Genomic DNA, 18,332 nt, shown 5'->3' on the forward strand with positions numbered 1-18,332 from the left:
GATCTGGTGGAGATGGGAACTGTGTTTTAATGGGGAAATCAGAGACAACGCAAACAGCTCGGCAGCAGACCTGCTGAAGACATCTGTCTGACAGAGACCACACACACACACACACACACACACACACACACACAGACAACTAACTGTTTCTTCTCTCCTGTGCACAACTGCTCCTACACACACACACACACACACACACACACAGAGAAACATAACTAACTGTTTCTTCTCTCTTGAGCACTGCCCCTACACACACACACACACACACACACACACACACGCATTACTGTTTCTTCTCTCTTGTGAACTGCTCCTACACACACACACACACACACACACACACACACACACACATAATCGCACATTTTACGGCAGCCTCTCTTTTGTGCTGCTGCTGCTGCTACACACACACTATCACACACATACACCTTATGGTACAATCTCTCTCTCACTCACTCTCTTTTCCTCCTACACATCTATACACACACACGCACACACACACACACACACACATTTTCCATCCAACATAAACAGGGCCTTCAGAGGCACAATGCTGTCACACTTTCTGTCAGTCTCTGTCCATTTATCTCGCTGCTCTCAGAGAGGACGACATGGTGTTGTTGTTTGTTAAGCTCACTAGCACCGATATGAGAACAACAAACACCCGCCCGCCGGACCCTTCAGCCCACACCGGCCCCAGCTCATCTGTCATGGACCCCTGGACTCTGGCCTCTGGAGATAGTGTACAGTAGAAGAGCCCTGCCACACGCGGAGGCCGGCGGTGGTGGTGGTGTGCACCGGGCGGCTAGTCTAAATAAAGGCAGGACTCCAGACAGGCCCACGGCACAGATAACAGCCATACTGCTGTGGACTTATCTATGCTACACACTGCTGATGATAAATAGACAAATGTTTATACAGAGGGCAAGTCACAACAAGGCTGCTCTTTGAGGGGGGGTTACTGTAACGTGTGAGTGTGTGTGTGAGCGTGTGAGAGTGTGTGTGAGTGTGTGTGAGTGTGGGTGAGTGCGTGTGAGTGTGTGTGAGTGTGTGTGTGGAGTCTTTGAATGCGTGAGTCAGTGGAGGGAGTGTGTGTGGAGCGTCAAGTGTGCCAGCGTGTGTGTGAGTGTGTGTGAGTGTAGAGAGGAGCCTAACATACGGACAAAGAAACACTCAACCACTCAGCAGAAAAGAGAAAGACAGAAAGACAGAAAGGTGGAGAAACAGAGAGAGAGCAGGAGAGAGAAAAAGAGAGAGAGACAGCAAGAGAGAGAGAAAGAGTGAGAGAGAAAAAGAGAGCAGGAGAGAGAAAGAGAGAGAAAGAGAGCAAGAGAGAGAGAGAGAAAGAGCGAAAGAGAAAGAGAGCAGGAGAGAGAAAGAGAGAAAACAAGAGAGAGAGAGAGTGAGTGAGGACTGAGGAGAGGAGAGAGGGCTAGACCTGTGCAGTGTAGCACGGAGCCAGTCAGATGGTTAACGGAGCGGAATCAAAGTCATTTTTCACATTTCCTCCAACATCCTCCAACTGGACAGAGCTCCAGCTCCCACCTCCAAGATAAGCAGCTCCACTTCAGCGCTGGCTGTGAAAGCCCGTCCTCTAGTCCTTCATCTCTCTCTCTCTCTCTTTCTCTTTCCCTCTGATTCTCTCTCCCTCATCTGTCTTTCTCTCGATTTTTCTCTCTCTCTCTCTCTTTTCTCACACACACACACACACACACACACACACACACACAACCACACGCACACACACTCAGGCTTTAGGAAAATAGAGTGGGGATATTTAAACAAGAAGCATGAGTAAGGGAGCAATGAGTCCTTGGCAATTGGCAACTTCCAGAATTGACAGTAAATTTCCCCATGAGAGTCTTATATCATCTGATTTATCTCAGATATTAATATAGATTAATGGAATCTTTTCTTATTCCAAAAACACTGAACAGCCATGGCAGAGGTAAAGAATTATTCATATTTGAGAAGACAATCATGTAAAACCAACACATCAAATGGAAACAGGAGGAATGACATTTTATTGGGTGTTTTAAACTAATTGATTTTTTCCGTCCAAAAGCCTAGGACAGGTCTTATCACTACAAAAATACCCCAGAGCCTGAGAAGAGAAGTCAAGTGTGGATTTTTCCAGCTCAGCCGGTCTGTGACCTCTTTCATTCTCTAGTCTATCCTGCCTGTTCCACCATAAATAACACACATCAGGCACCTACACAAGCCACATACACTACTGTACATCCATACACGACATGAAAACACATAAACTGAACACAGGCAAATGGTGTGGTATGTGGGTGTGTGTGGGTGCGTGTGGGTGCATGTGTGTGTGTGTGTGTGTTCCTAAAAGAGCAAAATACAAAGGGATTGAGAGAGAGAGAGGGATTGATAGTGTGTGTGTGTGTGTGTGTGTGTGTGTGTGTGTGTGTGTGGAGTAAAAGAACAAAAAAGTTCCTAAAAGAACAAAAAAGGAAGGGAGAGAGAGAGAAAGAGAGAGGGATTGATAGAGTGTGTGTGTGTTCCTAAAAGAACAAAATAGAGAGTGAAAGACAGAGAGAGAGGGGGGGGGATTGATAGAGTGTGTGTGTGTGTTCCTAAAAGAGCAAAAGAGAGAGTGAGAGAAAAAGAGAGAGAGAGAGGGATTGATAGAGTGTGTGTGTGTGTGTCAGTAAGTGACTTGTGGGATGGGTATTCGCTTTAGAGACCTCTCTCTTCCTGATGAGAGGGAAGTACATTTGGCACGCGCACTCAGTGAGTCAAGACCAAGAACCAGGGTCTTCCCCAGACACGAACCTACAGCCAATACCAACAAGCAGCTCCATATGCCTCAGTCCCCTTGGTAATCAGCACTGCCATCAGCAACACCACTACCATCTTCATCATCACGGTCATCCTCATCACCACCATCATCAATATCAGAGTCACTATCCTCGTCATCATCATCATCACTAGTATTTTCAGCCATGTGTATCATCATTGCTTTGCATTTATCATAATTTCCATCATTATCCTCGGCCTAATCCCATTCATGTTTATCACAAAGTGGTGTCCTAAAACAGCTAAGCTTTCTAAGCTCTTCAGCAAACCTCTTCAGCAATGTCCCTCACACGCCCAAAACAAATATCTCGTGTCTCAGATGCAACCAAAGCCAGACGTATGCGTGTGTATGCTTTGCAAAATGTGTCTGCATGTGTATGTGTGTGTGTGTGTGTGTGTGTGTGCGTCTGTGGATGTGTGAGTTAGGACCATTTCTGTACTCTCCCAATGGTAAGACTCCTGGCTCTGATTAATAATCACTCTAACACCCTTCCAATATAAATACACTAATTAAAAAGCCATCCGTCCAACCTCTAGCCCCAGCCCCAGCAGCACACACACACACACACACATCTGCCTAGGCTCCACAGAGTACAGCCTCCCTTCCCCTGTTACCCTGGTCTGGGCTGAGGTGCGAGGGGGGGGGGGGGGGGTGTGGGGGTGTGCGCGGATGTTTCCAGAACTGATGTGCGTTGACAAATGAGGAGCGCGCTGGGGGAAGAGAAGGGGGCAGGTATCAGGGCAGTGTTTCATATCAAAGCGCTGAAAACGACAGGATGGCGGTCGGCAGAGGAGAAACAACAAACAATGGAGTCTGAGGAGAGGGAGGGATGGAGGGATGAAGGGAGGGATGCGGGGAGGAGACATCTGCTGAGCAAAGAGGCTGGATTAAGCAGAACACATGCCAGAGGTAAGGGAGGAAACTAGATGTACGCGCGAAGCGGTACAAAATATGACCGGGCCGGGCCAGTCCTGTACATCCGTTCAGCGAAAATAAATCACACTTCAATTTCTCCATATTTTACTCCATCCCCCACTCTTGAAACTTTTGTGTATGCTTGTTTGGCATGCCTGAGTGTGTGTGTGTGCGGGCTGCACAGAAATTACCCTACTGGTGCTGAAAAGGTGAATAGATTGTAGAATAGCCAAAGAAGACCTTAGAATTGTTATAAAACCTTTAAAATCTCTAAACAATCACAAGTAGGGCAGTTCATCACAGTTTCATCCATTGCAACTGGATTGATGAAAGGTCACCTTACACCTGTAGGCTACATTGTATTTGGGAAAAGCAAAAGGTATCAGCATAATGTTATTTATTTATTTATTTATTTATTTATTTTTTTATGTATTTTAAACAAAAAACATCTCTGTCAGTTCCATGCCATTTTCAACAGCTATCAAAAACAAAGGTCATTTTTGGATGGATGGATTTTTTTGTGAATGTTTCTTCTTCTACATAAGATTTTTAGTAATCTTTTAGTTCATGTAATACTTTATTGTCAATGCACAAATTAAGTAACAGTAGTAGTCTGAAACGTTATTGTTAATGCACAAATTAAGTAACAGTAGCCTAGTCTGAAACTGAAATGCTGTTTTACATCTAACCAGTGGTGCAAATAACTGACATGTCCAAATGGGCCTTGATGAAATACACGCTCTGGCTATTCTAAACTGCATTTCATACTAACATTTTAACGGGCCAAAGTTGGAAGATTGTCAATTTTGTCCTTTGGGTATTGTTAGTATCAAATATAGTTGTAATAACATTGATTCATGTTCCCTTGCATTGTTTAAGCCTGATTGTTTGGTCCATGCTTTTTAATTTCACAGCTAGTCTGGCTTTCATCAAAATAAACCAAGCTCAATCTTTTAAGAAATCAAAAAAAAAAATAAATAGCCTATACGGGCAGATCAGGCTGGGTTCCAGGTCCTTATTGGGCATTACCTGCATAAAACCAAGCCAGAGTAAACAAGGATTCAAGAAATGGGACACTGAAAATGTTAAGGTACACAAACTTGGTATGTACCTCGCCTTTCAGTGTCCCGAATCCATTTTTGTTGGTATACGCCACCAAATGTACACATAAATTATTTTTATTGTAAGGTCCCCCCCATGAACGAATGGCATGCATTCAGAGGGTGTCATAATGATCCTACACTTTTAATTTCGTGCAGTTTTGACCTTGTCAGCCAGAGATATTGAGATGAAAACACCTAATTTTTGCTTTTAATTTTTTTAACCAGGGTGGGCTATACATGAAATAAGTGGTAATGGGATGGGTTGACATGCCCCCTTAAGACCAACATAAAAAAAGGTGGACCTCCTAGGCCCCACGGTTCTCGAGATATTCACAGAAAACTGTCTCCGCCACCTACAGGCCAGTTGGTGTATAGTAACATAAATTAATTTATTGTGTGGCCCCCCCATGAACGGAATTCCACAAAACTTGGCGTGCATACAGAGGGTGTCATAATGATCCTACACTTCCATTTCGTGCAGTTTTGACTATGTTAGGTCACAGATACCTTCAATTACACCACCTCATTTTTACTTTTTTGTGTTTAACTAGGTGGGCTTATAGATGAAATGAGTGGTTATGGAATGGGTTGACATGGCCCCTTGAGATCAACATAAAAAAAAAGGTCCTCCTAAACCCTACGGTTTTCGAGATATTCACAGAAAACTGTGTCTGCCCTACCTCCTTTCGGGGGTCCAATTCAGCGGGGGGAGCTACAGATCGAAAAACGATGGTTCCATGCTATCCATGTGGGTTACATGTCCACCAAGTTTCGTGTACCCGGTCTTTCAGTGTCCCGGAATCATTGGACGGAAATTTGGGCATGAAAAAAAAAAAAAAAAAAAAAAAAAAAAAAATCTGACTAAACCTATATGACTGGGCCACAGCCATAATAAAGACAAGAGAGAGGAAGAGAGGAAGAGAGGAAGAGAGGAAGAGGAGAGGGAGAGGGAGGGAAAGGAGAGCGGGAGAGAGTAGGTGAAGGAGAGAGGATGGTAAGAATAGAGGGGAAAAAGGAAGAGAGAGAGAGAGTAGGCAAGAGGGAGAGAAGGCGAGAGCAATAGAGAAGTGAGTGAAGAGAAAGAAACCCAAACTCTCCAGAATGTTGGCGCAGAGAAGGGGCAGATGGCAGGATCATGTATTCCACACAGCCGGGGTCGTGGGATGTTAGAGTCATAAGGATTAGAGCACCAGAGAGAGGTTAGGGATACTTAGAGGCAGCCACATTCAGAAGACATAGGAGACCTGAGCAGGACTAGTCCAGTGGCACAGAGGGATTAGTAGCACAGTGAGCGAGGAGGAGATCTGGACAACAGGCAAACGACAGGCTCAGACTGACCTGGAACCAAGGCTGGATCCAAAGGAGGAAACAAAGGGAAAGCACACCCAGGGCAGAGGAGAGGAGGAGGAGAGGAGAGGAGGAGGAGAGGAGAGGAAGAGAGGAGAGAGAAGGTAGAGAGAATAGAAAAGGAGGGCGAAGGGAAACAAAGGATGAAGTAAAGATATTAGAGTGTGAGCTGGCTTGATTTAACCCCCCATGTATCACAAAAGCACAAAGGCCTCATCGCCCCTGATTTATCACAGGCCTAATAAATGTGTGTGTGTGTGTGTGTGTGTGTGTGTGTGTGTGTGTGTGTGTGTGTGTGTGTGTGTGTGTGTGTGTGTGTGTGTGTGTGTGTGTGTGAGAGAGAGAGATAGAGAGAGATGGTGACTGAGAGAGAGAGGGAGAGAGAGAGAAAGGGAGAGAGAGATGTGATTTGGTGGGCCTCTTTCCTCTCACCGCTGTGTTGGCAGTGAGTCAGACAGAAGAGGAAGAGAGTGTGCCGTCAGTAGACAGCGACCTCTGCCCCCTGTGTGACCCCTGACCCCAGTGCCATGGAGATAAAGGCAGCGCGTTTGGGATCGTCAGGGGCCTGGGCCATCAACAAGATGGACGACAGTCGACAGACACTCGTTCACTGTCTCATAAAAAGATAAGTCCTAATTCTATAGCACACCCACACCCACACACGGGCAAGCAGTCATGCAATGTGCACCACACCCACCCACCCACACACACACACACACACACACACACACACACACACACACACACACACACACACACACACACACACACAGACACATACACACACACACACACACACACACACACACACACACACACACACAGAAACATGCACACACACACACAAAAGGAAAACTTGGATAAAGAAGCGAGACATGCAATCCCACTCAGACACAATCAAATAAACACAGACGGAGAGTCCAGCGCCTGACCCCTCTCCTGACAAATGGACCAACAGAGAGACAAAGGGAATGACAGAAGGTGAGAAGGAGGGAGTATTGAAAGACAGAGAACAGAGGGTGGAGGAGAGAGAGAGCGAGAGAGACAAAGAGAGAGGGATAGAGCTAATGGGTCTGTAGTGTGGTTATCACATGTGGTAGTCACTCAGCTAATATAGTGGTTAATAGGGTAGACAATGCTTTTGGCCATCAGACATGTGCATACACATACACAAACACACACACACACACACACACACACACACACACACTCACACACATACACAAATACACACACAGTGAACCACGAAGACAAACAACACACTTACCAACCCTTTCAAATATACACAAACAATGTTTATTCACTGACTTTCTGCAAGGGAATGTGTAGCAGAAGGTTCAAAACAGCATAAATCTCCACATGAACTGCTTTGTGCAAGAATGGTTATCAAACCATACCATAACATACCAAACTATAATAATACCTGAGCAAATCTGAGCACAGGCAACTAACAGCTCTGCATGCAGGATTCTTCTCCATAACAACCCACATGGGGACATGCACTACATATCCTGCTATTAGTGTTAGTTTTCAGACTGGAGTAGAGAAGTGTAGTTGCATAAACAGGGAGGTTAGGAGGTTGAGGGAGCTGGACCTTAGGCTTAGGTGTGTGTGTGTGTGTGTGTACGTGTGCGTGTGTGTGTGTGTGTGTGTGTGTGTGTGTGTGTGTGTGTGTGTGTGTGTGTCAGCACTCATATGTCCAGAGCAGATCATGCAGGACAAGCTGGACTGAGTTAGCTGTGGGACATCATCACTCTCTCACCTGATGGTCAACAAGCCACAAACTCATTCTCCGAATGCCACCATGCTGCTGTGCAAGAATGCATTATGTAGATCCACTGTGCTGGTTGTGTAGAGGGTTTACCGGACAAGGCAGTCATGCCTGCATGGGCTGTTAGCCGTGCAGGTCTCAAAAGAGACCGATGCCATCCACCTGTAATTGGCGTGCCAACTGACCACTCACTTTCCAAAGAAGTCCAACATTAGCCCGCCCCACTGCTGTGGACTGGCGGACACTGGGAGGGGCTTAGCAGAGGAGGCTCTGTGATTGGTCCGTGTTAAAGGACAAGACAGGCCGGAGGGATTGGATAGGTCAGAACAAACAGGAAGAAAGACCGGCACATTAAATAAGCAAAACGAAGTAAGAAACCTGGACACACACACATTAATACACACACACACACACACACACACACACACACACACACACACACACACACACACACACACCTGTGAGGGCCTTATTAAAGCATCTAAGTGCATTTGCATCTTGCTTCACACCAAAAGCCTCTGCCATTTTGGCAACAAACACCCCTCATCTTAACAGTGACTATCACTAAATCATTCTGTGATCCTGAGAGTGTGTGTGTGTGTGTGTGGTGTGACAGCTCGGCACCGACAGGCCTCCAATGTGTAAATCATGGGGTAATTGTGTTCTGGTTTGCCAGTAATGAGAGAGGAAGAGTAAATGTGCAGTTGCCATTTGTGTTTTGGCATGTGTGAGAATGTGTGTGTGTGTGTGTGTGTGTGTGTGTGTGTGTGAGTGCTGCTGTGTGAACAGTAATGCGGAGAACTGGCTCTCTCCTGCTGTTCCTGCACTGGCCCCAAGTCAAACTCCATAAAAGTCGGCATCACTCAAGCTTACGGGAAGCTTGTTCACACACACAGACACACACACACACACACACACACACACACACACACACACACACACACACACACACACGTGCACACACACACACACAAACACACAAATACTTCCACACAAACATGCACATTCGCACAGAATTGCCCATGCTGACAATTAAACAACGTGTCTAAACAAGCGGAAGCAGGAACACACGTGGTATACATAAAGCAGATCAAAACACACACACACACACACACACACACACACACACCCACCCACACCCACACACACTGAATTAGCTGTCAACAGTGCCTCACATGAAGTAAAGGGAAACACACATCGTCTGATTCTAGGCTTCCAGAGAATGTGTGTGGTGGCATGTGTGTGGTGGTGAGCAGCTTGCCCAGCCGGTAGAGTTGAAGGCATAACCATCTGTGTGGTGCACATACTCACCCTGGCCTGTGAGTGCCCACACCCGGTGCCCAGCAGAGACCAGGCCGGCAGGACGGGCAAATCAGTGCAACATGGGGCAAATTAGCATGGCAACCTTGGACTGTGTGTGTGTGTGTGTGTGTGTGTGTGTGTGTGTGTGTGTGTGTGTATGTGTGTGAATGTATCTGTGTGTGACAATGTGTGTGTCTGTACATGTGTGTGAATGTATGTGTGTGCGAGAATGTGTTTGTACGTGACACGTGTGTGTGTGTGTGTGTGTGTGTGTGTGTGTGTGTGTGTGTGTGTGTGTGTGGTGAAACAAGTGAATGAGCTTTTTACCAAAACATGAGGTGTTGTACACCTCACATTCTGATTCTAACTTCAAATGAGTCTTACACCTTTCTTGCATTGAGCAAAGGCTTGTTGGAGGGTAGTCTGCCATGTGTTACATTGTCACGTGTCAAATGTTTGAATTTATATAACTAAAGAAGCCCACAGATTGTGTGGTTTTTGGAGGGTTACACCCTCTGTCCTTCATATTCATACGAGTCTGAGAGGAGAATGGTGTGTGTGTGTGTGTGTGTGTGTGTGTGTGTGTGTGTGTGTGTGTGTGTGTGTGTGTGTGTGTGTGTGTGTGTGTGTGTGTGTGTGCAGTCGTTTACCTCTCCAGCTCGGCGAGCCTCTGGTCCTTGTCGGCGCGCTCAGCCTCCACGTCCCTGAGGAGGCCCAGCAGTCTCTCCACCTCGGCCTTCGATTTCCCAGACTCCTCCTGGTGCTGCGCCACCTCGCCCTCGAGAGCCTTCAGACGCTCCGCCATCTCAGGGTTACGCCGTGCCGCCTCCTCCACCTCCAAGGCCTTTCACAGCCCGCCAGCGTACACATACACGTACACACACACACACACACAGTAATAAGTATATACACACACACACAGTAATATGTATACACACACACACACACAGTAATATGTATACACAGTGCATATGTATACACACACACCATGTATTCAGATATACACAAATACAAATGTACATTGCACCCACACATTCACACAGACACAAATACATATCATATGAAGCATATTCAATCATTCACACAATACAGAAGAAAATCATCCACATACCACAACCACAACCACATCCACACACACAGACACACACAAATACAATGATGGTATGTAATACACATACACAGACACACATTTAGACATAAAACACAGACAGCAAACAAACCACACAGCCACCACCATATTGAGAATACCAGGCCCGGCATCCAAGAGTGGGAGAGAGAGAGAGAGAGAGAGAGAGAGAGAGAGAGAGAGAGAGAGAGAGAGAGAGAGGGAGGGAGGGAGAGAAGAGGAAAGACGGCATGAATCAATCGCCCATTTATTTATTCAGCCTTTACATCTTTTAAAGCATCCGCCTAATAAAGCACAACACAGACATCTTTTTTAGGACACAGGGATAAAGATCTGACAATGGATGGTGCACACATATTTATTTGACTGTGGTCACAGGCTTAACACTGACTGATTGGTATCACTCTGGAATGCACAACAACAGATGAGGAGGCCAGATAAAGGAAACGAGGCTGTTGAGCAGAGTTTACAGAATGTGGTGTTCTATTTTGAACACAACATTGACGAGAGGGCCTGATCTGAGACCAGACCATCCAAAGATAACCCTCAGGAGAAGAGAGGCTGGGGAGAGGTGAGAGGATGAATGTGTTGGAGACAAGGGGTGATGAGGCAGGTGGAGCTGGACTGAAGCCATGCAGACAGCAATGCAATGTGCATACGATAGGATGGCAGTTAGACAGGCAGACACTGTGAGACAGCGAGATACTGTGTCAAAACACAAGAGTCTCAAAACAAACGTGGTGAAGATGACACAAAGATACAGCACTACAGTACACACACACACACTCGCACACACACACACACACACACACACACACACATACATACATAGCAAGAGATAGAAAGAGACTTACAGACATTCAAGCATGCTTACACAAACACACATACACACACAAAAACACACACACACAAACAACACACATACACACACACACACACACACACACACACACACACACACACACTCGCACATACATACATAACGAGAGATAGAGACATACAGACATTCAAGCATGCTTACACAAACACACATACAGTACACACACAACAACACACACACACACACAAACACAGGGCCTACCGCGGGTTTCCCTTCAATCCTGCCGGGGTTCTAGAGTGAGTAAGCGAGGGAGGAAGATGTGAAGTAAGAGGGGGAGGAGGAGGGGGAGGAGGAGGGGAGGGGAAACAGAAAAAAGAAAGAGGGGAGTCATCACTTATTTGGCCATCTGCATGCACTGGTTAGTAAGGGCTCTTCAAAAACCAGAACTCTTCACAAGACATGCATTTCAAACACATGTGCCCTCCCGACGCCCCATTCGCAATGAATACGATCAACAACTTGCATCAACACAGAGTGCCTTCAGAGAGTGTCCGTCTGTGCTTAAGTCACAGCAGTGGAAGGCACAGGGGTCATTCCCAAACAAAGACAATCCGTTTGCCATAGACTTTAATGACTTGAAGAAATGCCTGATAGAAACCATGTTCCTCTGTGAGGAAACTCGGGGACATAGAAAAAGGCCTGTGTGTTGTTTGAGGCTCGCTTTCATGTGGCTTCCCTTTACTAAACAATCTCCCCTCCAGCTTGTGTTCAGCAAATGTTTTAAATGTTTTTTTTTTCTCTCCTTTCTTTTCTTCTTCTTCTTCTTCTTCTTCTTTTTAATTCATTACGAAAATTTAATTTCTCCCTGCTTGGCACCATTTTGTTTTTTTACAAGACCACCAAACATCTTCTCTTCCTCTCCTCCCACAATTTAATTTTATTCCCTTCTGGTGTCTTTAGAGAGAACAGTGAAGGCATTCATTGTTGCAATTACTCATTCCCGCATTTTGGGGGAGAGAAAAACATATCCCAGAGGAAGATATGGAACCTAGAATTATCTCCCGCTTTCTCACACAGCACACATCTCTCCCGAGCGCTTAGGCTTGTTGTGACAGTGGAAGCCGCTGGCCCAAACATCGACACATCGGTACTTCCCTAAGGAAAGCCTTCGTGCTGTCAGAACAAGGACTCAGTGAGCAATGATATTAAACACACAACACACACACACACACACACACACACACACACACACACACACACACACAAACACACACACAAACACAAACACACACACAGGTTTTACAGCACCGCACTCCACCCCCAAATTATAATGTACCTTTTAAAAAACAGTTCAAAAGAAAATAAGCATCTGTTTGCTACTATAAGGACGTAACACTCATTTTAGGTGTCATAGACATAAACAAGCGTGTCCAATAAATCTATAATGAAAACACTGTCTAGACGTTTGAGACAGGTACAGACGTCAGTTAACTGAGTCTATCAAGACTAGGTATATTATGACATTTCATATTTATTCCTTCAAAATAGGGGACAAAACAGCACAATGTTAAATTTTTTGATACATAAAATTCTGCCCGGAGTGACAGACCATAAACTTGTGGGTGTTGTAGTATACTGAAGGCCAGTTTGCACAAGCTTTTGATGGAACCAGAGGACTGTAAGAGGAGATATGATCTGCCCAAAATCTTCTCTCCCACCAAGCAACGCATATACATCTGAGAAACTATACGATACAAGCCCCCTACACATGCAAAACAATCCGAAACATTCAAAACATTTAAGTATCAGAGATCTGGGCTTATTCTATAAACGCGAACCAGATGTGCAAAGTTATCAGCCCGCACCGAAAACAGCAGTCTAACCCCAAAGTAGTCCGCTAAAAACCTGGCACGTTAGAACATCATAGTCTCCGCGCTGACCCTGGGATGTCTCGCTTTACGCTTGTTACATGCAGTTATTGTTCATCTCTGAAATAACACACTCTGAAAGCTATTAGCCGCGCGCGCCACGAGGAGACGGTGGGACGGACAGACGGATAGGGGGGTGTGGGGGAGGTTTGGGGTGGACACTGGAGCGAGCCCAGGGCCAGTGCAGCATGAAGAGAGGGTCTCAATGGGGCTGAATGAGCCTGTCAGGACGGCATCTCTCTCCCCGAGAACAAACAACGACCGGCCAATCACTCATCCATGTGTCAGTAATATAATCCAGCAGCAGGCCCTATAGACAGGCTGTTTCTGCTGGCTAAAGAGAACAGGGGGGCACAGGTAAGAGAGGGGTGGGGGAGGTATGGAGGATTTGGAGAATGAATAACTGTGGTTAGAGAGAGAGAGAGAGAGAGACAGAGTAGAGAGAAAAAAGGGGTTAGGGTGAAATATTTTGAGGATCACTATAAGCATTATATACAGTGGGTTGGACCACCAGGCTCTGTGGGTATGTCTCTCTCTGGGTGTGTGTTACTGTGTGTGTGTGTGTGTGTTTGTGTGTGCATGCATGTGTTGTTGAATTGTGTGCAGGCATGTTGTGCGTGTACATCTTTGATATGAATCTTTCCAGTGTTTGGACAGACTTTTCCGCACTAAATCAGTGATGAGGAATGACTGAGTAACACTCCTCTGGTCTCGCGGGATAATATTTCACAGGCATGGTCTCCAAATGAGCCGGCGTGCGGTGAGGATGCGGTGTGACTGATGATATTAATATGACAATGCTCCCAAAACAAGGAAACAGGGACAAAGAAAGAAAAAGAAGAAAGAAAAATAGAAAAAGGCAAGACAAGAAGAAGAATGGCTCAGCATTTGCTTTTATGGTGACATCACAAAACATCTGTATTATCTTGAAGGCAGATGACAACGGTTCTTCTCTTCAAAGGGCTTTTCAAAGCAACGATGCTGAGTTCCTACTGCCTAAAAAATGAGCCTGGAAACCCTGACTTCTTTTAGCCGAAAACACATTCATGCCTCATATGTGCATTTCTTACTACTTGCTGTCTGTAAGCGTTTAAAGCTCAATTGGTGTCATCTTTGAGGGGGCTCCAGAGAGAAGTATGCCCACATATTAACGTGACGTGTCTTATTCTTCCACACGAAAAACACATGAGGATGATGTCAAAATGATGTCGGGGGGTTTGAGCGGGCTACCCTAGGAGAGGAGGCGATCACTCAAGCGAGTGCACTAATTTGGACACGACCACCCTGCATGGGTCTCTCTGGGTCCTTTCCTTTGTTGGTAGGGATGGAGTGCACTGTTTAAGAGCTCCCATCAGAGTTGACAGTCCCAACGCTGACTGCAGCAGGTCCAGCATGCGAGCCTCGGATGGTTTACTCACAGGCCAAGGGGACGTTTTGTAAATGTCAACATTTGAAACCACTGGACATCTCAACCACTCCGTAAAGCCAAACACAGACTCTGTTATAGATTCAGCACTGATTACACAAACGGACACTGCACGCCTCCCTCTCCCTCTATTTCTGTGTGCGTGTGTGTGTGTGTGTGTGTGTGGGAGTATGTGTGTGCATGCGTGTTTGTAAGAGTGACAAACATCCGCATCTTTAAGAGACACCCTTGTGAAAGAAGGGAATTCCTGATTAAAGGATTCTCTTGTGCAACATGAGAACACGCAAACCTTTCTGCTGTGACGCACAATAACGCACAGTGAGGTCAACTTAAAGAGCAGGCCTTCCCGCAACATCATGCATCAGCATCAAATTCCACTCAGATATCTCACTCTCACTGCACCAGTTCTTATAATGTGATTGACAGATTTCCAGATTGACACATTGCTAAACATGGTCAGTTAGTGAAAGATCCGAGTGAAAACTCCGATCTAAGTTATTATAGACTGACAGGAACCCTAATAGACAGTCAAGTTTTCATAGTGACGTCTACGAATGGCTGTCTTCTTTCATAGTGACGTCTACGAATGGCTGTCTTCTTGTGTGTTCAGCCACATCAAGTTGCTCCGGAACTCTCCAGGATGACTGAGTCAGACTATTACTAGTCCATCAAAGGCTCATTTCAGCAGGAGAGCACTAAACTCTGCCCAGTTGAGCTAACAAACCCTCCTCTTTGCTCAACACTGTTTGAACTCCTGTCTGAACTGTTCCTATTAGTCACAAACCCAGAACTCTGAATACCTCTCAAGAGACACACACACACACTCACACACACACACACACACACACATATATATATATATATATATCAGAAACAACTATAAATAGCACACGTCTTTACGCTGTAGGATGGTACAATGGGAACGGCACGAGTGGTCACTTCCTACATGGGCCGCAGACATTCTGGTGGACAGCAGACAGTTTATAAACAGCCAAAGTGGTGTGTATCTGAGAATCAACATGCCTAACCACAGCTATATCATCACTGTGGGAACCCACGTGTGTCTGTGTATGTACCTCCGTGCATGTGTTTGTTCTTAAGTATTGGCGAAACGTGTGTGTCTGTGTGTGTGTGTGTGTGTGTGTGTGTGTGTGTGTGTGTGTGTGTGTGTGTGTGTGTGTGTGTGTGTGTGTGTGTGTGTTTGTGAAACAGTGTCCGGTTGTTTCACCAAACAGTAGCGTAACCACACACTTCCAAAGGATGCAGTCATGATGATTCAGTCGGAAATGACGGAGATTGTGCGCAGATAGTACGCAGATAGTGATATCATTCACCTACATTACGGAAAATCACTGCATGTGTTTCAAGAAATAAACCTGTGGAAAATCACTGCTTGTGTATGCCTGTACTTGTCCTTGTTTATTGAATTATTACTCCAAATTCACTCAATGAAAACTAGTGAAAACAGGTATTTTGTTTTAACAATGAGGCTAAATGTGTGTGAGGTACTGTTTATAAGCACATTATTACAAGCTAATAATGATGTAATAGCTACACATGAATGAACCTTTGGAAACGCCTGCTACATGTGTTGGTATTCACATTGCATGGTATGTGAGCATGATCGATAATTTAGCATTAAGTGTACTTTGCCTCTGTCACAGTGTAGATCTGTATTTTTCTTTTGTCAGTATGTGTATGTGTGTGTGTGTGTGTGTGTGTGTGTGTGTGTGTGTGTGTGTGTGTGTGTGTGTGTGCAGGTGCTTCACATGAAAGAAACCCAGCACGCGAGTGTTTATTTAAATCCACCACGCTGTCTCTACGCCCTTTTGCTTTGTGACGGGAGCGCTTGTCGCTTGGCTTGGCTTTTCCTTGCGATATGCATCGCAGCCATGCCCCCGGAAGCCCAAACAGCCAGGCCTGTTTGTTTACCCACGCCCTCTATCAGCACCTCCCATCTGGGCCTCCTGACAGCCCCTGGGCCCGCAGATCCCAGGGCTCCAGGGATGAGGAGGAGGAGGAGGAGGAGGAGTCTACAGCAGCACCAGGCAGGCAGACAGGCTAGCAAGCAGGCAGGCCGGGGCGGGCCAGGTCGAGCCCCCTAGCGCTACGATACCTACCTTCTGCAGCTGGCCCTCCAGTTTACTATACTCCTGGGTCTTTTGCTCTACGGCCAGCTCCAGGCTTTTGAGTCTGGAGTCCTTTTTCAGGGCCTCGGAGGCCAGCGACGATGCCTGCTCTTTCAGGTCTATCAGAGAGGACTGAGGGAGCACAGAGAAAACAACACAAGAGACGGTTGAGCACAGGAGGTCAGGGAGGGATGGCAGGGGGAGCTGAGCAGAGCCGTGGGGTCAAGGGGGGCACTATCAAGCCATGCAGCCCACCAGCATAGAGGGGACTATAACACTACCCAGGCTCCGTGGTAGGGGCCCTCATCTAATGTGCAGACTAAGTAGGCTACTTACCTACATCGGCTTTGTATTCTACTTAGCTAATTTTATCCTGCAGAGCACAGCTCCACCATGAGCCCTTACAGTCTGCAGACTTCACCATAGGGCTCTCAGTGGGACCTCTTACAATGTTAACCCAAGCACAGACTCCAGACTCCACGAGAAGGCCTCTGCCTCTCTACTGTGCGGTTCTTTCTTCTCCTCCAGGGTGAAGACTGGGGCCTACTGTAGAGAGCGAGCGAACGGCCTGTGCAAGCGCTGGCTGCAGAGAGGAAGAGACGTGAGAAGGCTCTCGCGCGCACATGCGGAGGCTGGCTGGCTGGCTGGCTGGCTGGCTGGCTGAACGCAGGGAGCCCGGGCTGCAGTGCGAAGCATGCAATTTGCTCATTTCCCCTTCATTTCCTCCCACTTCAGGCTGATGGGGAAAGCGGCAGGTTAGGGGGCTCCGAAGGCGCGAGTCGAGCGGACAGGCTGCCATTACACACTCAAGAGCGGAGGGAACGGAGCCCAGCTTACAGCAAAGCCCAGTTAGCAAAGCAAATGGAGGTTTGCCGCCCAAACAGAAGGAGGAAAAAGGGAAGAAGAACCAGAAGAAGGAGAAGAGGTAGAACATGCTTGATAATAACTGAGTTTCATCATTCCCGCTGTGGATGAGAAGCCAAAAACATCAAACGGGTGACATTTTATAAACAAAGTGATTATCTTCATGTCCCGCAGTTGCATAATCCTCGATGACTGTGAGGCGTGCAATTAAAACAAGGAAAGCTGAAGGTTGTTTATTTGCTTTTTGACAAAGAGATTTTCAAGAAGGGGAGTTTCCTGTCTCTAAACTGTACAGGTGGCGTTGTGTCAACCTGCAACGAGATATCATTTCTCCCGAGGATGATATGTGTACACTTTTGGGAGTATGAAAGCAAACATCCTCGTAAATTTTAGCTCAGCACTGAGGTTGCCCCAGCATGTTCGCTGGAACAACATGGAGGGTTGGAGGGGGGGGGGGGACTGACTGCCTTGGCAGAGGGACAGCCGCGGAACAGATCTATAAATTACATTCTTTCGCCCTTCTTTTTTTTCACTCTTTTTCGGAGAACAAAGTGAGCAAAGTTTTCCAGAGAGGAGCCCATTGTGAGCACAGGTGGGGGAGCCACAGAAGAGGGAATTACTTTTACTGTTGATGTTAGCGCTCTAAGTGTAGGTTACAGACAGCGCATTACAACGGCTGCTGAATCGCTGTAAAGATCCTAAATTCTTATAATTCTTTCTGCCCAATCAAAATAATTACAAACTACGTGTGGAGCGGTCTGTCTGCATGAAAAGCTGCTTTTG

The 18,332-nt window shown here is 46.3% G+C and overlaps 1 protein-coding gene across 1 annotated transcript in view; it reads right to left on the minus strand.

Moving 5' to 3' along the window:
* Positions 1-18,332, minus strand: part of LOC125292979 (ERC protein 2) — a 190,683-nt gene that overhangs the window by 76,394 nt on the left and 95,957 nt on the right. Inside the window, exons 11-13 of the mRNA XM_048240576.1 lie at positions 11,464-11,493; positions 9,907-10,100; positions 8,147-8,224 (exon numbers count right to left, since the gene is read on the minus strand). Of these exons, the coding sequence (XP_048096533.1) occupies positions 8,147-8,224; positions 9,907-10,100; positions 11,464-11,493 (302 nt within the window). The remainder of the gene's footprint in view (positions 1-8,146; positions 8,225-9,906; positions 10,101-11,463; positions 11,494-18,332) is intronic.

This window comes from Alosa alosa, chromosome 4 (assembly GCF_017589495.1).
Source record: "Alosa alosa isolate M-15738 ecotype Scorff River chromosome 4, AALO_Geno_1.1, whole genome shotgun sequence".
In the NCBI taxonomy this organism is placed as follows: Eukaryota; Metazoa; Chordata; class Actinopteri; order Clupeiformes; family Clupeidae; genus Alosa; species Alosa alosa.